Genomic DNA, 23,597 nt, shown 5'->3' with positions numbered 1-23,597 from the left:
TCCACTTTTCCTTTTTTTTCCCATCAGTGCTGCACGTACTGCAAAACAAACAAAAAAACAACAACAATAATATCTAGGTATAAAATGAATAAATTAAGCATAAAAATATAATTATGGGTGTTGTTTATGCAGATCATTTTTATGCAGCAGCAAAGAATCAGTCACTTCGCTAATGGTTGTTACACAAATTCGCCAGTAGGGGGAGACAAGGCTATTTGATTCTGTCAACTGTCAGCTGATGTTGGGCGTTTGAATTAATAGATAAATGAAAAGTTTATTAATTTACATGCAATTTTGGTTTCATTTGAATAATCTCTATGCCAAATACTTATAATTCTTAACAGGAGAACAATTTGTCTTGAAATACAAGCATAAAAAAATTTATTTAAAATACTCTGAAGTGCATTAGGTTGTGTTTAAAATCTATTAAATAGAGGAAGTGGAAGGCACAGGGTGAACGCCCACTTTTGGTATCTCATAAAGCCAGTGAGACTCAGACAGTCGGATGGAGGAAAGAAACCTTCAACCGATGTCAGAACAATTCTGTCTGTGAAACAACTCCAGACAACTTTAATTTAATTCCAGCAACCATGAAATGTGAGTGCTAAAAGTACAAATTACACAATTTGGATGAACTGTATATGTTGCATCATTATTGTTTCTCTGTAAATATTTGCAGGGTTTAGCTTGTTTTCCATCTTGGTGGTTCTGCTGCTGATGAAATCATCCTCAGGTGCTGCTGAATCAAGTGCAGGTATAGTAGTTTTTAAAATTACACATTTCTTCTGTTTTTCCGTTTTGGGTCACACTTATAGGTTGTAAGCCAGTTTAAAATCAGGAAAAGATAAACGTTAAATGTAAACATAGCTTTCATTAAATTTCTTACTGAAAGCTATGTTTTTGAGGAATTAACTTTTGTTTGCAAAATTGCTTTAAAACAAAGAGAATTTGAGATTTTTGAGCACAGACAGTCAGTTTAAGTTGGTCTTTAACTAGGCCACTCCAAGATAATCTTTATTGAGCCATTTAGAGGCGGGATGGCTGGTGTTTGTCTGATTGTTGTCCCGCTGCAATACCAACAGCATCGAGGTCAAATAATCAATAAAATCAATTCTGGAAAATGTACTTAGGATAAAATTTAATCCTAAATATTTGAACTGAAACATACGCAGGTTTCAACAGCGCATGATAGGAAAGAACATGCAAGGTTGTATTTGTATTATATGTAGTTCAGAAATTGTGTGTTAGCGGCTGTTATCCTGCCTACAGATGAACTCTGACCCCAGTCTCAAGCCTTTACTGCATTCCCACAGGATGACACTGCCATCGGCGAGTTTGATGTGCAGTGTTAGTTTTCATAGATTTGTTCCAACAGCGGTTTTATTGTTGCCAGTCTTTCAAAATTGCCTTAGTTCCAGAGTGTGCAGCTGCGCATCTCTGCAGCTCCTCCAGAGTAGATGTGAACCTTTTGGCTGCTTTTCTGATAGATGTTTCCTTATTTCAACTGTTGGTGCAGATATTCCTTAGCATATTGCAGTATTTGAGTAAAATTTTACCATGTGGCAATGCTTAATATAATATTAAATAAAACCACACAGCCAATTAAAAATAAACACTTTTTGTTGCACCTAAGTTTTCAGTTTTCATTTGAGAAGATATAAATGTCCGTCTGCATCAGCTCCATTTTGAGGCATTCTTTAACTGCACACAAAATTATACTAATAATAGATTTTATTTGGGAGTATCAAAAATACAAACAGTATTTTCCCGCTTATCCTTTCTGCTGGTCTATTCCATATAATCCCAATAAAATACAGCTGGTCTGTAGCTGAAATGTGGCAAAATGTGAAAAGATGTGCAACATCTTGGAAAGCTACTACAGTGAACTTATGAGTAGCTTATTTTTAAAAGCAATGCCAATAAGTCAACTTTAAGTCATCTGCAAAATAAGACAATAAAAGACGAGATATTCTTTTCATTGTGAACCTCTTGAATACGTTGCGCTAAGGAGATTAAAAAGGAAGCAAACGAGGGGAAAAAAAGAAGCTGGAGATGTGCAAATATTGTGGCTAAAGCTATCAGTCACATAATCTGTAAAACTCAGCCTTGCCTTGCTTCACAACATAGTTTTGGCATCATTACAACATCATCACTTAGCCTGCAAGTAAAAAACCCGAAATGTTTTTAAGAATAAGAAATTATTTTCATTGCAATCCACAGAACTGGAAAACTTGACATAAGACAAAATGCTGTTGAAGAGCCTGTGTGACTGAGTGTCAGGAAAATAAATACCGCCTGTGCAGTAATTATATAATGAATGTAAATTAAAATATTATCTCAAACATTACCTATTTTTATGCTTTCTATTAGAAACCTTGTTATTGCTGTTCATGGGGCCTTTCTATGCGACACCAATAAGAAGTCACATTATCGCATTGAACTTCTGTAAGGAGGCAGGACAGGAAGCCCGAATACAGCAAGTGTTAAAGATATGTGGAAGTGGTTGGGGTGTGAAAAATAGACGTTAACAGCCTTGTATATATATAGTCAGTTCCTGTAAAAATGGCGACAGCTTAGAGTTAAAGCATTGTCACCTGTGTGAGTGTTGGTATTTCCTGGTAAAGCTATTGGTTTACAAATGTTGGTGGTGACTGGGCATAAATGTACTGCTGGGAAACAATAAGAGGTAATCTGATGTGTGTGTGTGTTAAAGGCCTGGATGCAGAGTGTGTTTCTAAGCATGCTGGCATGCTGCTCTTTAGTGTCAGAGCTTGGTTTCCCTATCTCACTGAGTCATTGCGCTCAGTGAGATAGTCTGAAGTTACGTCATGCCAGAGTAACTTCAGACTTCTGAATGAAGAAAATGAGTGAAATTAGGGTGAAGAAAAAGTGCTGAGAAAAGAAGACGAGTTAGACTAAACATGCTCCAAATACGTAGACTTCACTCCAAAAAAATACAGTTTAAATATTAATAAAATATTATTTCACTTCAGATGTAATCCCTTGTTAAATTTTCCCCATATCTGTTTCATACAAATTAATCACTGTGGATGCAAGAAGGACTCCATTGTGAAGACGCAGTAGAACTGCTGACATGCAGCAGGAAAGTCCTGGATCTGAATTTGTATGGAGTTTGCTTGTTTGGGTTCTCTCTGGGTTCTTCATCGCGTTCTTCCCACAGTTCCCGGTTACTCTGAATCACCTCAGGTATGAGTTCAAGTGCGTGGCTGTTTGTCCTGTGATGGACAGCCAACCATACTGGACAGCCATAAGCTTTATCTAAACAGCTGAGATAAATCGTCCTCACCTCCATGTCCAATCAGAGAGATGATCTGTGAAAAAAAATCTAACTCATTTTTGTAGATGCTACTGTGGGGGTCAGAAGAAATGAGCCACTCACAGTCAGAAACAACCAATCAGAGCCAGGAGGAGGGTCTTACCGCTGTCAATCATCCTCCTGTACAATGCTTAATGTGTTAATGGTGGAAAAACAAACTTACCATTACAGGAAAACAACTTATCCGCCATCATCTGTGGCTATGCTAACTAGCATTAGTATTAATAACAGGATATGCTAGCTGCAGCTTAGCAGAAAGCAAGGAGCTTTGAAGCTCCAGTATGTCACTTTTATTTTAAAAAGTGGGGGGCTTGGGGGGGCAGTTACATATCTGTTATATTAACATTTATGTCATTACAGCAATTTTCACAAATTGTCTTATGTGCTCCTCTGCCTTCTCCCAGTGCTCCCAGTACTAATTACAGAAATACTGTACACCTCCAAGTCAGAAACAACCAGTTAGTCAGGAGGAGGAGGGTCTCAGCACTGGCAATCACTCTCCTGCTTACCTCTTCCTGTTTGCTCTATGCTAAGCTACAACCAGTTCACCACAACATAGGCTACCATGAAGGCTAACGCTAGTTAGCACAAACGATAGCAGATAAATGGGTTTCTTCTAACGGTCAGTTGTTTCTCCACCATTAATACATTGAGTAGCTACTACATGAGGTTGATTGACAGCGCTAAGACTACCAATTGAATTGGTTGTTTTTGACTTGGAACTGTCAATATGGTGACAGTTTTAACAAAAATGTAAAAAATATTTATTACTTACATACTGCAGCTTTAACTATCTTCAAAAAATGCTTGGTTTCATGTAATGTCGTACATTTTTGTTAGATTTCTGTTTTGTTGTGTTGCTACAGATGGTGTTAGGACAGTGTTATTTAAAAATTACGATTTTGTTCTTTAAATGGTTAACAAGCCAGATATCCATCCAGCTGCTTAAACAAGATGTGCTTTAGTATAATTATTCATTATTTGTATAAACTGTTTTTTATTTTTTTCAGTGAATCCCTGTTGCTACTATCCTTGTCAGAACAGAGGTGTGTGTGTGCGATTCGGTACAGAAAACTACAGCTGTGACTGCACCCGAACAGGCTTCCATGGAAAAAACTGCACCACTCGTAATTTGTTGTTTAGTAACTTCTAATGAAACAATTTTTATGGTTTATTGTCCGCATAGCACCTTAAATTTTTCTCTAATGGTGCTTTTTCAAAGCAAAAAGGTATGTTTTGCTTTTGTTTCTGCACAGCGGAGTTCTGGACCAGAATATATCTGATGCTGAAGCCTGGTTCTGGAGCAGTTCATTTCTTTCTGACCCATTTTAAGTGGTTCTGGACCATCATCAACAACTCTTTCCTGCGAGATACATTCATGAGAATCGTGCTTACTGGTAAGTTAAGGCATCAAAACCATTCAGTCTTTAAAACACATCCAGACTGAAACAGCAACACTTTTACATCCTGTACTTCAGTTCATTTTTGATATATTGACTAATTTTTTTTTCTAGTTTTGTTCATTTGTGGTCAGAAATGCTTGGTGGAGGTTTATTTTTTAAGCCATACAGAGATCTGAGTGAGGGAAATCAAAAGCTGCTTTTCAGTGTCGTAGTTTCAGCCCTTGTCTTGTAAGCTCATTCCGTCCACAAAGTTTCAGGTGTTACTCATTTGGTTTAGGTTTTTGGATGAGTCACTGCTGGTTCATCTGCTCAGTCATCTTAATATTCATGGTTTATTTTTGTGGTCTATTTATGTTTATGTTTTTCAGTTTGCATTTTAGGATTTTGGAACTTGGACTTTATGATTGTAAGCTTTGGTTCATCTTAAATGTAAGCAGTAAATAGTTTATAAACTAACAACAGTATTTTAAAGTATATTCTCTGAGCTACAGGGAGCCAGTGTAGGATAGATGTGCTCTATCTTCCTGGTTTTACTCAGAATGCTAGCAGCAGCGTTCTGGATCATCCGCAGCTGTCTGATTTTTAGGCAGAGCTGTTACAGTAATAAGTACTGTACATCCAAGCGCATGGATACGTTTTTCTAGATCTTGCTAGGACCTTTAATCCTGGAAACATTTTTCAGGGGATAGAAGGCCGACTTTGTAATTGTCTTTATGTGACTCTGAAGGTACACAGTTGAGTTAATCACTACCCAAGGTGTTAAAAACATTTACCTACAAGATTTGTACACCAGCCTGATAAAAACCTAAAACTGAATGCCTACATTATGGTAGTAAAACAATAAGAGATTTAAACTTCATTGGATAATGCTCCTTATTATTTAATCTCTTGGACAAAATTTTTTAAGTCGGCTTGTTTCCTATGTAAAAAAACAAACAAAAACAAAGTTTAACTCAATAATATACAGAGAAATAATGTATAATCACCATTAAGCCATTCTTTATTTTTGTATTTTCACCCTTTCAGTTGGCACGACAGTTGCATCTTTTCAGAAGTGTTGCAACATGAAAACCGTCTGAAAACTCATACAAACAAGCTAATCCCTTTCTTATTACAGTCAGAAATGAACTTATTCCCAGTCCGCCAACCTACAACACGAAGTACGAGTACATCAGCTGGGAGTCGTACTACAACCTCTCTTACTACACCCGCCTCCTCCCTCCCATACCCAAAGATTGCCCTTTGCCAATGGGAACCAAAGGTGAGGCCTTTACAGCTTCTAACAGTCATTTAGCCCCAATGCAATCTAAAACTGAGCAAAATTCACAGGTAAACCTGATCTTCCTGACCCCAAAGAGTTTTGTGAGAAATATTTTAAAAGGCGGCAATTCAGGCCAGATCCTCAGGGGACCAATCTGATGTTTGCTTTTATGGCTCAACACTTCACCCACCAGTTCTTCAAGAAAAGTCACAAAGCTACCGTAGGATTCACAAAGGCTTTGGGGCATGGGGTGAGACACGAGTGCAATAAGCAACATAGATCTGGTTGTAGTCAACATCTGTTGAGCTTAATACCTGATTTATGCGTTTCTATCCAACTAGGTAGATGCAAGCAACATATATGGAGAAGAACTTGAAAGGCAGCATCAGCTTCGGCTTCATAAAGATGGAAAGCTAAAATATCAGGTAATCTTGTTGGACATGTAAAGTCGGACTGTTGAGTCTGTTTTTCTGTGCCCAATCATGTAATGTTGGGCTCAGCTGCAATAAAATGGAAATAATTTACAACCATAACTCTCACGTTAAAAAATATCAGCTAAATTCACTGATCAGATAAAAGGCTGGGCAATATGGCTGAAAAACGGATCACGATGAAAGTGTTTCATATCAGTCAATATCAATAATTATTGATCAGTTTTTTGTTTTAAATTTCTGAAATACTGCCAAACTGGTGGCCTGTTTTTTCCTGTTTTCACTCCACAGAGTTGTTTTTAATTTTTAAGCAGTTACGAGGCTATGAGTGGTGTAACTTTAAACTGCTGCTGTGCCAGTTACTCAACAGGGTGTTGCTAGGCAACCCCAAGTTATTCAGGAAGTTGTTGCTAGGTAACCAAAGAGTAAGTGGGTTTGTTGATGCCACCAATCTTTCTTAGCTGAATGTTAGAGGTTGACTGGCCAAAGCCTTTCCTCTGCCTACATCCCCCAGATGCTGTGAAGTTCTGGTAAATTACTGAATATTTTATCATATGTATTATATATTGATATTGTCCATATCATATATTGTCCACATGTCCATCATGATAGATATTATTGATTTATTTTCCAGCCTTAGAAGGCACTTCCTCTTTATCAACTTTTATTTTAATAGACAAAATTATTCTAAAGTAACTTTTTGAGTTCTGTCAATATGTAATATTTGCAATTTGGCCTCAACATATTTAGCTTTTGTTTCTTTTTTTTATTTTCCAGCGCTCATATTTTATTTTAACATTACTAAAGTTGAAATAAACATATTGACAGTTGATATTCTTATCAGAAGGCAAAACAAGCTGCCCTTCTGGGTGAAATGCTGTTTAATAACACTATTTTTGTTTTCTGACCACTGTCAAAGCCCTAATTGTTTGTCCTTTAAGTTAACAATATTCTGATATTTTAGGTGTCAACTCCACCCTCTTTTTGCAAAGCACAACTTCTGTAAAGTTATTTTAGAAACGGTTTCTATGGTCAGAAAGGAAAAAAAATTTGAAGTCATGTTTCAGCTCTTTAAAATAAAGGTCTGGGTAAGATTTAATTGGACAATAAACACATTTTTGTTGCAATTTTTACTTTTAGATTTTTACAAGTAATTTTCTTCTTAATAGTAAACAAAGAACTGTTTAATTAAAAATATCAAACTAAATGATAAACTAAGGTGAAAGCAGATAGGGAAAACGGGGAGATTTGCTGGAAAATGACAAATAAAATAAATAAATAAACCAGCGGTGTTCAAACTGTGGTCCACGGGCCATTTATGGCCCTCGGGGTGTTTCTGCATGGCCCAACCAAATGCAACTGAAGAATGGCCAAACTCAGCTGACCAGCAGAGACAGTTCATATATTGCAGCAAGAATTTTCCAAAAATAAATAGCGACCCATTTCCTGTTCTTGTTTCTCAGAATAGAATATGAAAATTGACCCTAGAGTTTCAGAAATTATATATATATATCTAAATAAGTGTGAGACCCTTTTTCATATTTCAGATCCAGCATGACTTACAAATCCATTTTCTGCAAATAGACTACTTAATTTCTTTCCTCAAAATATTTCACTTTTAGCTTATTTAGTAATTTAAGTAATTTAAGTATTTAAGTAATTTCCCTGCTGGGATGAATAAAGCACTTCTATTCTATTCTATTCTATATTCTATAGCATGTAACAGGTGAAGTAAAACAAAACCAAACATTTGTGTTTTAAAAACCAAACTCTTTGTGGCCCGTAAGAACTAATATAAATGTTAAACTTAAGACGAAGACTACAAACCAAACAGGGAAAGCAATTAGTTATTAATTACAAAACACTGAGGTGATATAAGTACAAAATGTAATACATATACTACTGTATTACACAAAATGTAGACATAAGCCTGAAAAAACTCAAAGTTTTGAGGAACATAACACTACTAATGTCCTTCAGTGAAAATACTGATTTATAGTTGGAGGAAATAGTTTGAATTCTAATGTATATTTGAGTAAAAAATATTGAAATGAAGCCTAGGCGCAAATTCAAACTGGAAGACTCTTTTATCCCCACCGGGACCCGTTAATTGAAGCGACCTGCCCACAATCGTCGACCTATCAACGCCGGACCAAGCCACGTCACGTCCAATCACCGACCAAGTCCCAGCTGATAAGGACCTTCATTCATGGCGTCCTTCGCTCTCCAGCCGAGCTCAACCTGTTCAGCTGCACGCCTCAGCTCTCAGTCAGCTATCTCACCAGATCCTTTTCGTCGTTATTGCTCGTCCTTCCACCTCTAATGTCAGTCACAAAAGCTGCTTAGCCGCGGGCTCGGCTCCTTCTTTTCCTTCAGACGCTCCTCAGATGGAAGAAGAGTTCCTCCCGGTCCAGGCCTCATTCATTCCGGACAGCTTTTCCCGCCGCTCTCTCGCCGATCTGGGATCTACCGGCCCTCGCTCCTATGCCACCCGCTTCACGATCCGTCTCTGGCAAGTGGACACATAATCCCACCGTCTACGTTGCATACGTCCCCTGGCAGCCTTTCTCCGCCCCGGCCGGGCCGCAACGTCTCGCTGCTTCGATCTACGCTGCCGTTTCCTCCCAGCTCATCGTCCATCATCTTCTTTTCCACCGCCAGCGTTCATCGCACCGCCTTCCCACTGGTTCCCCGCTTTGGCTCAAATCCGCAAGGCCGCTGTCAGCCCGCCCGTCAGCACCTCCCATCGGACTTCCCACGCCACGCCCGCCTCGCGCTTCGGGGGTAAGATGTAGCCTTCACGTGCCTCATTCACTCTTTACAACGCGACAAAACGTAGGAACTTTATTAGTTTATCCCCTTCCTGAACTCGCAGGCCCTACTCGCATGCGCCTTTCAGGCTGCGTTCCAAACTTCATCATTCTTACATCAGTTAGTTACATTGGGGGCTTCCGTACTTCCCATGCATGTGTTCTCGCTCTTTTTCGCAGTTACAACTGCTTATCTGATGTTTTCATGTCGTGGCCTTTTTCTCCAAGCCGCCTTTAAACGCATCATGAGTGCTGAGACGCTCGCGCTGGGTTACCCAGAGGGCAGCGAAGGAGAGCGCAGGCGCGTTAGAACCTCGGCAACAATCAGCAAACGCAAAGAACCGTGCAAATGTTTCCCCAAACCAACCGACTGAGGCGAATAGGGCCGTTTGATACAGGCAATCATAGCTAAAAGTTCACTCTCATAATACAGATAGCTAAAAGGCGACTCTAGCACTTCAGTTAGCTAAAAGGCGACTCTAGTACTACAGATGGCCAAAACGTGACTAGTAATTCAGTTAGCTAAAAAGTGACTCTAGTAATTCAGTTAGCTAAAAGGTGACTCTAGTAATTCAGTTGGCTAAAAGGTGACTCTAGTAATTCAGTTGGCTAAAAGGTGACTCTAGTAATTCAGTTAGCTAAAAGGTGACTCTAGTAATTCAGTTAGCTAAAAGGTGACTCTAGTAATTCAGTTAGCTAAAAGGTGATTCTAGTAATACAGATGGCTAAGAGTTGACTCCAGTAATACCTTAAGCTCGTTGACAAGTAGCCTGCAGGCTACCGATGTTGTGGTACATGTTCAGCCTCGTAGATTCATTTCGCCCTACCCGTTAAATTTTATCCTGGGCCAGGGCGGTTCTCCGCTAATAAGCAAGCTGTCCCATTTTCTCATATTTCAAGCTCATGTCCCGTCCAGTGCTTTTACGCTTCATCTCTCATCTGAAATCTGCATACCATTTTTCTCAGATTATCCTGCCACTTCCTGGTTCACTCAGCTTGTCCTCTAGCTCACTCAGGTTCCAGGCTCAGATGCGTTCGTTCCATCTCGCTTCTGAACTAATCATCATAAAGCACCTCCGGTTTCCCTTACGGATTCGTTAACACGGCCATCAGCACTTACAAGCCGCCCTGAAGCCACGTCTTTTTATAAAGGAACCAAACCCCCTCATCATCGCCTGGGTCCAAGTCAAGTAGTCGCACGGCACTTTTCAACTAGCCAGCCAAATCAATCAATCAAATTCCTATCGTATAGCATGTCGTAAATGGATTAACATAACTGCGCTTTAAGAGCTCAGGAAACCGTCCGATTCACATTTACCTTGATTGGTTCCTTGTACTCTCAAGCTGCATCAGCCGTTGTTGTAAGAGCTCACGTTCAGCGTTATGAAGTTATTGTTGGAGGCCGTTCAGAGCTGTTTGTTCAAGAGACCGGGAGCGGGTCAACGAATAAAAGTAAGTTTTCTCCGCGTTCAAGCAGGATTCGTATATCCGAGCAACTTAAATTCAGGTATGACAATCTAAAGAGTTATCATCACGATAACGTTTTTGCGGTTTATTTGTCGTCTCGCTGCCATCTGCTGGTACAAAAAAAAAAAAAAAATTAACTCCATAGCGAGTGAAAATAATAGCTTCATTTGTCTCATCTTCTGTATTTCTCGTAGACCACTCTCAGCTCTATTTAATAAATTTCGAACCAGAAATCTCTCCTCTCATCCCTTACCGGATGCTAGTGGCTGCTGTAGTATTTAAAGATCTCACTCAACAAAGCTTTTTAGCAGCAAGGTGTCTTCAGCGCAAGTGCTTTTATATCATAACAGCTCAAGAACCAAAGTCATGCATAGGGAAGCAACAAACAAAATATGATATCAAGTTAAGTTCCGTCATTAACTTTGTAATTGAGCATGTTTCCAATACATTCTAAACAGGCGGGTTTTAGTCGAGATTAATCAAAGTCGTGTTTCAGCTGTTTTAGGGTCTCCCGGGAGTTGCTCCAATCCGCGGGGTTTAGATGCTGAATGCTCCTTCTCTTTCTGGCCTGGTCCCGGGGTCGTAGAGCGGCTCAAACCGAAAGACCTCATGAGCCTGGGACGTTGATGCTTTACGGCAGATCCTCATTGTTTCGTGGTGCCAAGTCGTTCAGTGATTTGCAAACTAACAACGGTATTTCAAAGTCAATTCTTTGGGCAACAGGGAGCCAGTGTCGGGATCTTAAAACTGGCGTTTCGTGCTCCATCTTCCTGGTTTTTAGCGAGAACGCGATCAGTAGCATTTCTGACCAGCTGCAGCGTTCGATTGATTTGTCGGAAAGACCCGCAAAGTCGCGTGGCAGTAACCAATGTAACTGAAGATAAACACATGGATGATGATCTAGATCTGGCGAGTCGTTGTTCCTTATTCCAATAAGTGCGAAAATTTTTTTTACATAATTTATATATGGGCATATATATATAAAAATCCCCAGTTCATCTTCAGCATTCTTTTCACGTAATGAGTATCTCTCCTCCGTGTTCGCAGCTTCCCTCAGTGCCAGACGAGCACTGCACGATCCACTGGTGGTGGTTGGTCAACCTCAGGCAAAAGTGCACACTCTTATGCAGCAATCGTGATGCATGTCCTTCCCCTCATCGTCCTTCACACTTTTATTTTCAGGTTCATTCTAGAATGATCTTGTCTTTCGCCCGTTTCCTCTAACGTCACCCTCCGAGTCTGATCCTAGCATCAGCATCCCACCTACAGTAGCAGGCAGTTATTTTCTCACTCTAGTCTATTCATTCTCCATCCTCTTTTGCTATCTCACAGCTAGCTTCCTTCCACCAGCTTACATATCTTTTCATAGCATCCACTTTACCTTTGTTCACCTTCATCTACAATCTTCTCGTCTCTTACCTCTATCTCTGCAATCATCTTCTAATTACTCCTCGAGACATAGCCCGTAAGCCCCTAGTTAGCCTAGCTCCTCCTGCCTCTAATTCTGAGCTTCGGCCCTGGCCTCAGCTCTTTTTGGGGGGATTTCATTCTCTATCAGTAATATCACTCCATAGTATCATTATTTCACCTCTACTGGCCTTCACCCATCAGCATTCCACCTTCTCTTGCCCCGCTGTGTCCCCGCTCACCCATAGTGATCACTCTTCTCCCAGCGGCACTTCTCCCTATGCCTCGAACCATTCCCAGCTGTCCTTCAGCCATCTGCCTCTCTCCTCTAATGCCTCGCTGCGCTTCCAGCTTGCTTCTTTTTCTAACCAGCTGCCCCTCATCCCTTGTCCTGTTCCTTCCTCTGCTGGTCCCTTCCATGTCTTCGTTACCTCCTAAGCCCTGCCGCTACCAGCTGGCTTCTTTTTCTAGCCAGCTGCCCCGTATCCTTTTCCCCGCTCCATCTCCTCTATTCAATGCGTCCCTTTATCTTAAGCCCTGCTCCCTCTATCCTATACCCTGCTTTAGTTAATGCTGGCGTTTTTTAACCAGCATCCCCCCATCATATGCCCTGCTCCCCTCATCCTACACCCCTCTTTAGTTAATGCTGGCGTTTTTCAACCAGCATCCCCTGTCTTATGCCCTGTTCCCCTCATCCTACACCCTCCTTTAGTTAATGCTGGCGTTTTTCAACCAGCATCCCCTGTCTTATGCCCTGTTCCCCTCATCCTACACCCTCCTTTAGTTAATGCTGGCGTTTTTCAACCAGCATCCCGTCTTATGCCCTGCTCCCCTCATCCTACACCCCTCTTTAGTTAATGCTGGCGTTTTTCAACCAGCATCCCCTGTCTTATGCCCTGTTCCCCTCATCCTACACCCTCCTTTAGTTAATGCTGGCGTTTTTCAACCAGCATCCCCTGTCTTATGCCCTGCTCCCCTCATCCTACAACCCTCTTTAGTTAATGCTGGCGTTTTTTAAACCAGCATCCCCTCTTCTAAGCCCTGCTTCTATCCCTTCATTCTCACCCCACACATTCCCTGCCGGCTTTCCTATCATCATGCCCTGCCGTGTCCTCTGCCAACTATCGCCAGCCCACGTCCATCCCACTAGTCCCGCAGCATTTCCAGCCGGCTCATCCTCCAGCATCCCTATGCCCTGCGTTCTGCTACCCCATGCCCCGTTGTGTCCTCAGCCGGCCGTCACCTCCCAACATCCCTTCCTCCCTTGTCCTGCCGTATCCCCAGCCGGCTCTCACACCACGTCCCTATGCCCTGTGTTTTGTGTATTCTACCGCCTCTTGCCCTGCAGCATTCCCAGCTGGTCTTCACTTCCCGTCCTACTCTCCCTCTCCTTTAACTGTCATGTCACGTCCTTTACGTTATTAACTCGGTAGCCAAAGTCAGCGCAACTTCTTTCCCCCTTTTTACTTTCTGCCTTATATTCACGGCCTCGGCCCCGGCCTCGGCCTCTTTTTGGGGGATGACGTTCCTAACAGCATCGGGGATGCTCATCTGAAGCCTATCGCTAACGCTGCGATAACCGTTATCCCCAGCCGGGGCCCGAGCGCCAAAGACTTTAAATTCTGTTTGTCAATAAACTCTTCTAATTGTCTTCTCATCTCCGTCTGAGTCTCTCCAGATTGAAATGAAGCCTAGGCGCAAATTCAAACTGGAAGACTCTTTTATCCCCACCGGGACCCGTTAATTGAAGCGACCTGCCCACAATCGTCGACCTATCAACGCCGGACCAAGCCACGTCACGTCCAATCACCGACCAAGTCCCAGCTGATAAGGACCTTCATTCATGGCGTCCTTCGCTCTCCAGCCGAGCTCAACCCACCACCACCCCTTCTCCTCCATTCGCCCGGTCCTGAGGCCCGCACCCTTCTTCAACCTCCACCACCAGTGCCGGGCCCCGGGGGATGACGTTCCTAACAGCATCGGGGATGCTCATCTGAAGCCTATCGCTAACGCTGCGATAACCGTTATCCCCAGCCGGGGCCCGAGCGCCAAAGACTTTAAATTCTGTTTGTCAATAAACTCTTCTAATTGTCTTCTCATCTCCGTCTGAGTCTCTCCAGATTGAATTACGTTGTACCTTGTAATAACGTCTTTAGTTTTACACAATTTTCAGTTCTGCCCATGCTGTGACATCTGTGCGAAGAAACTCATTTCCTGTTGCTTGTCGACTTCTTAGAATGATAAGTCAAGATAACGACAGCAGTGATTGAAGATAACTTCACTGTTGGTAGCTGAAAATCTATTATCGTAAATTCAGATTTTGGTTTAGGAGAGGCCAGTTTATCTGAAAACCTCTCTGCCTGAAGATGTTGTTTCATCTGATGAAATCGCCACAGTTTGAGGTCTAACTGGAAACTAAGTTGATAAAGAAATTGCTGGTGAAATGACTCCTGATTGACGCTCCACAGCTGATCAATGGGGAGATGTACCCTCCCAAGGTGTCTGAGGTCCCAGTGGACATGGTGTACCCTGAAGGTTTCCCCGCTGAGCAGCGGCTCGCCGTCGGACAGGAAGTGTTCGGGCTCGTCCCAGGCCTCACCATGTACGCCACCATCTGGCTGAGGGAGCACAACCGGGTGTGTGACATCCTGAAAGGCGAACATCCGACCTGGGATGACGAGCAGCTTTTCCAGACCACCAGACTTATCATTATTGGTGCGTATGACATGCGTATTTTAAAATATTTATTCTGGTTTATTATTTTCAACCGGTTTATTCTGCTTATATGATGCAAATGAGTTGGATGATGTGAAAGAGAAAAGTATCTAAAACCTGCTTAGATGAGGGCTGTCCAAAGTGTGGGCTGGGGACCGTTTGTGGCCCTTGAAATTATTTTGTTTGGCCCCTGACCACAAGTCAAGGTTGGAATTTATTTTTTTTGCCAAAATAGACATGTTTCAACGTAATGTCAGGTGTGGCAAAACCTGGCCCAATCTCCCTGCTGCAGCAGAAAAGCCGCTCACTAACAATGACCACCACTGCTTTTAGCTGCCAAGTGTCAACATAACACGCTAAATATTAAATGTACACATAATATACAAAGGAAAAAGGGATGCAGTGCTTTGCTACTAATTGTCAACACTATGACAACTAGATTAAAAATGCAGGAAAAAGAAGTTTTAATTAAGAAAAAAATGAGGGAGTGGGAAGTAGTTAAGTTATGCTAGCTTGACTTTGACAAACTTAACATGTACAGGTGCTGTGGATTTCTGTGTGTTTCGGTTGAGTTAAAAAATATAAGGCGATCCACACACCGACTCTGACAGAACAGATGCTTCAATTAGCTAATGAAATACCGATATGTTCAGACAATCACTTATTAATAATCACAAAATAAACTTCAAGTGTGAAAATACAAAACTGTAACGGACTGAATGTTCTGTTGAATGTGTAGGAAATGTTTGAATCCTGATAAACATGTGGAGATGTTGTAAGTCGGTTGCTATGGAAACAGGTCTGTCCGTGGCGTAACCGACACAGAAAGCTAGAAGAAAGAAGAATAAAAGTGGTTTTGACTTGTTCTCCAATGATTTTTCTGCATTATTTTTTTTTCCTTTACTGTGGCGCACTGCACTAAATTAATAATCTCTACATCCTCAAGTTTCATTTAGTTAATCGAATTGTTATATGTGGCTAAGGATAGCAAGGAAAATAATTGTCTTTTTGCTCTCCACTGTTTCTGGATGTAAATATTTGTTTACATCCACAACAAACAGCTCATACTGAACAGAGAGCAGGTAAAACAAAACAAACAAAAATAAACAAACAAAAAGGACCCAATAAAACTAATTTTTGCATTTTTAACTTAATTTTGTGACCCAGCAGCAGTTTAAATTTGCCAGCTATGACAAAAAGTTTGGACACCACTGGCTTTGATGTACAGCTATGCTCCATCAGATGTTAAATTTTAAACAACTGAACAGATTAAAAATAATCCTGATGTCACGTCAACAAACCGATCAAAAACAGACAAACAGGATTTGTATGTTTATCATGGGAAAATCTGAACTCAAATACTATTTTATTATTTCAGCTAGCAAACAACTCTGAATGACTTTTAGAGTTTTTTGAATGAGTCATGCTTTTGATTAGCTACTTCCCAAATTGAACTCATTTGTTTAGTCTAACTGAAGCAATGACTGTGCTGGATGGCATGTTATTTAACAATATGGCAACAATAGCAACTGTTTAAAAGCACAAAGGTAATTTTAAAATCAATTCATGACATGGCAGCTTCCCATAAATGCTTCATAGTTCCTTGCATCTAAGTGAAACTGACATCTGGGAGGGCATCTGACATTTGTCCTATTTAAAGTTTTGGTATGAAGCCATAACTAAGATACTCAAATATTGATGGCATTTTCTTTTTGTTCTGTGTCATTTTCTCACGTTACTTGTTACAAAATAAAAAATAGACCAGATGCACCACAACACCAGTTTAAACTTTTAACTACTTGTGAAAAACTGTGGTCTGCAACAGTACATTAAGTTACACCAATGTGGAACCGAAACATGGATGATGTTTTAACATCTGTCTAGACACATTTAAATTTAAATTGTCATGGAACAAATGATTTGGTGGTTCACTCTGTGTGGTTCATGTGTGGTAAGTAGGAAGTTGATCTAAGGGCACTGAGTGGTTTTCAGGTGGTGAACGTACTCCACCTGCTGGTCAGATCATTTTACTGAAATATTCTTAAATTCAGCTATCAGGAATATGAAATGCATTACATCATGGCTTAAAACAACTTCTTGCTTTGAAAAGTTGCCAGAGTACTGACCTACAGCAGATCATTGGTAAAAAAAAAAATTGCTTTGAAACTTGCAGCATTGTTATTGGTTAGGCAGGAGGTACCACTTCTGCTTTTCAAAGATGTACGTTTGCATAATTGCGTTTCCGTTTGCAGCCATTTTCACGCGTGCGTGTAAACGTTGAGTTTGGAGGCGTGGTCAGTAGCAGCTTATTTGGATTTAAAGTGACAAGAGGCCCTAAAACAGCTCATACTGAACAGAGATCAAGATGACCTGACTAAAATCTCATTATCTAAGATTTTGTGCAAAAAAATGTACTGAACATGTTTTTGTAGCCTTTAGATCTGTTGTAATCTATTCAAGGAAGCATAATAGGTCACCTTTAATTCCCAGGTGAGATCATCAACATTATAATAGAGGAGTACGTGCAGCACCTGAGCGGCTACCACCTGAAGCTGAAGTACGACCCCTCCCTGCTCTTCGGAGTGCGCTTCCAGTACACTAACCGCATCGCCCTGGAGTTCTCCCACCTCTACCACTGGCACCCACTCATGCCGGACAGCTTCCTCATCGACGGAGAAGAAATCCCGTACTCCCAGTTTTTGTACAACACCTCCATCTTGACGCATTACGGCGTGGAGAAGCTGGTGGATGCTTTCTCTCGGCAGTCTGCAGGACAGGTAAAAATATAGCAACTTACATTTTGTTGTGTGTGGGAATCATGATGATCATGCATGCAGATATGTACTGAAAGACAGCTGTGTGAAACATGCGACAAGCAAACTAGCAAATAAAAAACTAATTTAGTTAATTGCATAATTCATGTTTCGTCTAAAAAACTAACTGATAACTGTTTCCTCTTGTATGAGTCTAGACAGCCATGTCGAAATGCAAGGTTATTGAGACATAAAGAGAAGTTATTTCAAAACTGTTTCTTCATATGGTGTGGTAATATTCAAATTTCAAATGAAAAAACAAAGAATATGTTAGAAGGGAAAAAAGAAAAAGGTGGAAAAAACTCCAATGTAAACACTTAAACTTATTCATTCAGCTTCAATAAGAGTCTGTCAACATCCCTCTTTTTTACTTTTAATACAATATATAATTATAATATAAATTGTGTTCACTCTGCCTTTTCAGTATCATTCACATTGTGGGGAAACGTGTTGTTCTGTCAGATTTAGCTGGAGAATTTAACTAGGCCATTCAAAATCATATTTTTCTATCATTTACGGATTTCAATGTCCACTTTGACTCTCTGTGAAGCACAAAATATTTAAATATGTTTTAAGTTTTTGACCTGATAATTTCATCCACATTGAAAGAACCCCTAGTTCCAAACGCCCGATCATGATCCTACCACCACCATTTATTTTTGACTTTTGTAAACTTTTGTAATTGCAGCTGAATTTTCAGGCTTGGTTTTATCAGGTTTTAAAATATTTCAACCAATCCAGGCTTCTGTTTTCCAGCAATGCTTTTTAGACCAGACATATAGAGAAAATATAACATTTTTAACCACATTTAACTGCTAAACCGTTGAAACTTGGACACAGTTTGAATAATCTTAGCACACGTCACATTACGCCACTTTAAAGTCCTATTGTTGTTTTTCTTAATTTCATGATTAAACTGAATTTGTTTTTTCATGAAAACAACTCAAATGAGCTACTTTGAGATGAATGTTGAAATATGCAGCCAGAATAATGCCAGACTGCTGTTTAAGTTCAATTTGAGCTGAAACTGTTAACCCAGTGTAAGTTAGGTTCTACATATGTTTGTAAAGCTTTTGTCCTGTATGAAAAACCCTAAATAAATTTAAATTAGTTTGCCTAATTCTATTTCTGTAAACATTAATTGAATCTGTATGCTGTATAATCGTTCCATGCTGAATGAAAACTGTTTAAACAAGCCATCAAGTCCCAAAGGTAATGAGGTTCATGCTGATGAGTAACTTTATCTCCTTTATTGTGTCAGAAATAATTGGTCAAAAAGATTTGTATCCACTAGAATTAACAATCTTCAAATGATTTAAGAGTTCAGTTGATTTTTTTAAATACACTCTGTTTGTTGATCTGTTAAGTTTCTTTCTGAATCTAAACTTAAGGCTTATTGAAACGGAAGTACCAAGTGGCAGAACCACAGTTTCACAAAGTTTATCTTTAGCTGCTGCTTTTCTCTCCAATTTCTCAAACTGTGGTTTCTTTCTCTTGCCACAGCCATGCAACACGTCAGGTAGTGGCTCACTACTATAGTGAGCAATGAAATACGTGTTATCTACATTTCTAAGTAATTCTGGAGTTAAAGCAATTAAGACTTGATTAAGACTCGTCAAAGAGATGCATATTAATGTGCAGAAATGTTTTCTGTTTTTTGTCTGTGGTTGACTTTTCTCAACCCACAAAAGCCAAACCTCTTTTTAAATGCAAGAATCCTGTATCATGCACAGAAATAGTTTACATGTCGCTCATCTTGAAAACTTGCTGAATAAAAAAAATTAAGAATGTAAAACTCACTCATGTATGCTGTGAGTTTTTCAAGTTCATGATATGAATTGCAACATAAGGTGTTCTCAAAACTGCTGCTTATCTTTCTAAATTAGCATCAAAGTTCAGTTCCTCTTTAAAAAAACACTTCCTTAACTAATTTCTGGTGTTTATCTACTTTCAGGGTAATCTCCCTTTGCAAGTATAATAACTGGGTGATACAGCCCATTAAGCAACAGTTGAGCATACTTTCCTTTCTTATTTTTAATAAATAATAATAAAAAAAGATTGAAAAAGACTTACTGTGTGTCTTTCAGATAGGCGGCGGTCGCAACATTCATCAAGCGGTGCTCCGAGTCCCAGAAATATTGATCAGAGATTCCAGAGCTGCACGTCTTCAACCTTTCAATCAATACCGAAAAAGGTTCAACTTGAAGCCGTACTCCTCCTTTTATGAATTAACTGGTAAGTTGGTGAAATGTAAACTCATCAAAAGTTCATGCACATATAGGTGTGAAAAAAGTTGATGAAATCTGCTGCATGCAACGTTTGTGCCCTACATGATTATAGGCCTGTAGATTAGCATAATAGCACATGAGATGTGTAGAAAAGCAGTAGAATTTAATTACTGCCATACTTTTACACTTTTTAAATAAAATAAGCTACTAATACGGAGAGTCTGAATCATATGGAGAGTCTGGTGTCATATTTTAACAGGGAGCTCTGGATAATAACTGCTCTCCTGCTCACTTTGGATGATGTTTGGATCCTTGTTCCCACTATTTGAAATTGTATTATTGTTCTGAATTAGCTGTGCAAATTATCGATTAATGAGTTAATCTGAGGTTGATTGTTCCTATCTAAGCGGCCATTTTCTCAAAAACAAAATGTTTTCTTGGAAATCGACGGTCTTTCCAAAACATGGAAGGCAAATTTTTCATGTGCTGAATTTAAAAAGAAAAGAAAAGAAGCACATCATTGTACAATTATTGTGTCAGTTGTATTAAATAAACAGAAAATTGTGGTTTTCTCACATTAAATTTCAACATATAATATATATATATATTGCTTTATACAAAAATACAAATATGAAAATAATAAAATATTTGAAAAACTTAATCCCCCAAGAAGAGAGTGTTGATGAGGCAGCAGACTTGACTTGCCACAGCCTTATCCACTCCGCTTTTCTGTCATCACATCTGTAATTTTTGCTTGAGAGAAAGTTACCTCTACTACGTCACGCAGTTCGGTTGAATGAGCGCCTTTTAGGTGATAAATAAAGGAGCTTGTCGAGTGTTTATATTTTAAAACAGAACCGCATAAAGTCCATTTTCTATCCCTCGAAGGACTCGGGACCGTTTCTCTGTCAGCAGTCTTGTATAACTCCGCCATCTTGAATTCTGTATCGGACTCACTTTGCTTTCGCGCCCTCTGCTGGATGGCGGCCAAACTGCAACACTAAAAGAAGATCAATGTGGACGTTATTAGTTAATCGATAGGAAATAATCTTTGTCTAATAAACCATTAATTGATTAATTGTTTGCTTTCCTACTCTGAATATATTGGTAGGTTTAGAAAAGAGGCCATTTTCTTCTGGAAGTTTCCTCCCTCATTAATATCAATACACATCAGGCTTTATTGAATGGCTCTTGCCTTTTGAATTTTGTGTCTCACCATATTCTTATTGTGCAACAAAAAACTAATTTAAACAAATCAAATGTTCCTGGACTCTCTGAACTTCAGTAGTGAAAAAATAATAATTTTTACATTTATTAGATCAAATTACTAAATGTTACAGTAATATTTTGTTAAAAAGATGTGTATATATATATTTATAGCTCATTCAAAGCTGTGTTTTCTCCAACAACCTAAAAAAAACCCTTCAAACGTCTTTTGATTTATTTGAGGTGCAGCAAAACTTTCCATCTTGACTGATGTTTGCATCACCACCTTCCTGTGGTTTTTTAATCTGCTACCATCTAATAAAAAAGATAATGAAAAGCTTATTGTTGCAGTGTGTACATGTAAATTATGTGGTAGTTTTTATGCCTACTCAGATATTCCCCCTATATAATAAGGTTACCCGCAGCACTGAAGTATACCAAGATGTCAGGAAATGCATTTAAACTTTAAAATTTTTCTGCAAACAGGTGATGTAGAAACAGCTCGAGGTTTAGAGGAGCTCTACGGCGACATTGACGCCCTGGAGTTTTATCCCGGCCTCATGATGGAGAAAACTCGCCCCAACTCCATATTCGGAGAGAGCATGGTGGAGATGGGAGCCCCTTTCTCCCTGAAAGGCCTGTTTGGGAATCCCATCAACTCTCCAGAGTACTGGAAGCCCAGCACCTTCGGAGGCGAGACGGGTTTCAACATCATCAAAACGTCGACTCTGAAGAAACTGGTCTGTCTGAACACCAAGTGGTGCCCGTACGTGGACTTCCATGTCCCGCGAAACGAGGAGGAGGTGAAGCCGAGGAACCCGTCCACCGAACTTTAATGAACAATCGTCTACTGAAAAATAGAATTTTGATACTAAAGGAGTTTATTCAGCTTGTTTGTTCATTTTAATTCAGTGGAAAACTGGTTATTAAGCAGGTCTACCTCCTGAAAATGCAGCTGACATGTTTTTAAAAGGCCTGTTGAAAGTTTCAACTGATGTCCATTAAAGTCGTTATTCCTCACAAGTTCTCATGCTTGTATTTTCTATGGAAGGAGTACAGCCTCATTGGCAACTTGTCATTTTATCTCCTAAAATGTAATAACATTAGTTTGACATCCCTGATTTAAAGGCTGCATCTGCAGATAAAATATACTTCTAAAAGCTCAGCCCTTTTTGCTTGACTAGACATTATTGTTGACTATAACAATAGTCAACAATATTTTAAAAAAATATTGTTGACTATTTTAAAAAAAATAGTCTATTTTAAAATAGACTATTTTAAAAAAAATTATTAATTAATAAATGGATAGCAAAAGGTGTTGGATTTTTTTCTTTCAAACAGCATTTGAACAAGGTGAAGCTAAAGCTGCGACACTTGAGCTGTTCTGGGCAGAATATGTTTATAGACAAGGATTTTTTATAATCCATCCATTTTCTGTTCACCCTTTGTCCCTAATGGGGTCGGGAGGGTCGCTGGTGCCTATCTCCAGCTACGTTCCGGGCGAGAGGTGGGGTACACCCTGGACAGGACGCCAGTCTGTCGCAGGGCAACACAGGACATACAACCATGCACACACACACACACTCACACCTAGGGAGAATTTAGAGAGACCAATTAACCTGACAGTCATGTTTTTGGACTGCGGGAGGAAGCCGGAGTACCCGGAGAGAACCCACGCATGCACAGGAAGAACATGCAAACTCCATGCAGAAAGACTGCCAGCCAGGAATCGAACCCAGGACCTTCTTGCTGCAAGGCAACAGTGCTACCAACTGCGCCACTGTGCATATAATCTTAAATGTAAATTGTATATATTTAAGTACAATTTTGAATTAATACCTGCTAGTTTGCCGTAAAGTGAAAAGTCTTTTTGTCTATATTGATTATACATTCAGATGAAAGTTTGTGACTAAAATCATTGAAATATCCTAAAAGTGTATCTTTCCTCTTTTTAACAAACTACAACTATATACAAATATGCAAACTGTATTATAAGAATGTGACAGCATTGCACCACTAGTGCCAAAAGTTTATTTTCATCCATTTTTTTCCTTTTGTGTGACAGTAAAAGTGAGTGATCTGTTACTCAAACTTTCTGTCATTGAGGGAGCAAAGTGGCGCCTCCAGTCATGAGAACAGACTTCTGTGGTTTTGTTCCATAATGTTACTTCTGTATTTCATATGAAAATTAGTGACAACAATTTAAGACATGTCAGAGGTCTGTGCAGAAGGAAGAGCTTAAGGGTGACATGGAAATTGGTGTCAAACAACAGAGGAATCAAACATTAAATTAAGTAGTTTCAGTACATCAGAAGTTATTTAGATATCATTTTTGTGACAATATTTTAAATAATGTTAGTTTCAGGTATTTTGGGTAGCAAATTGTATAAAAATGTACCTTTTTATAACTGTTATTATTAACTAAAACTGATAGTTTTTGATCAAACGGACTCAGACTTTTTATCCAACCTAAACTCTGTGATAATAGCAGATACCTGTTCACATATCAATTTACCGTC

The 23,597-nt window shown here is 39.6% G+C and overlaps 1 protein-coding gene across 1 annotated transcript; it reads left to right on the top strand.

The window, feature by feature from the left end:
* The first annotated feature begins 498 nt into the window (after positions 1-498).
* On the top strand, positions 499-22,159 carry LOC102233495 (prostaglandin G/H synthase 1-like). The gene is made up of 11 exons (XM_005800992.2): positions 499-597; positions 680-754; positions 4,348-4,464; positions 4,594-4,734; positions 5,858-6,001; positions 6,070-6,251; positions 6,343-6,426; positions 14,585-14,831; positions 17,322-17,608; positions 19,732-19,879; positions 21,565-22,159. Exons 1-11 carry the CDS (start codon positions 591-593, stop codon positions 21,912-21,914), a joined length of 1,782 nt encoding a protein of 593 aa, XP_005801049.1. The 5' UTR covers positions 499-590; the 3' UTR covers positions 21,915-22,159.
* Positions 22,160-23,597: the final 1,438 nt, after the last annotated feature.

Source organism: Xiphophorus maculatus, chromosome 12 (genome assembly GCF_002775205.1).
Source record: "Xiphophorus maculatus strain JP 163 A chromosome 12, X_maculatus-5.0-male, whole genome shotgun sequence".
Taxonomy (NCBI): Eukaryota; Metazoa; Chordata; class Actinopteri; order Cyprinodontiformes; family Poeciliidae; genus Xiphophorus; species Xiphophorus maculatus.
The sequence above is the reverse complement of the archived record's forward strand: the minus strand, read 5'-3'. Positions and strand labels throughout refer to the sequence as shown.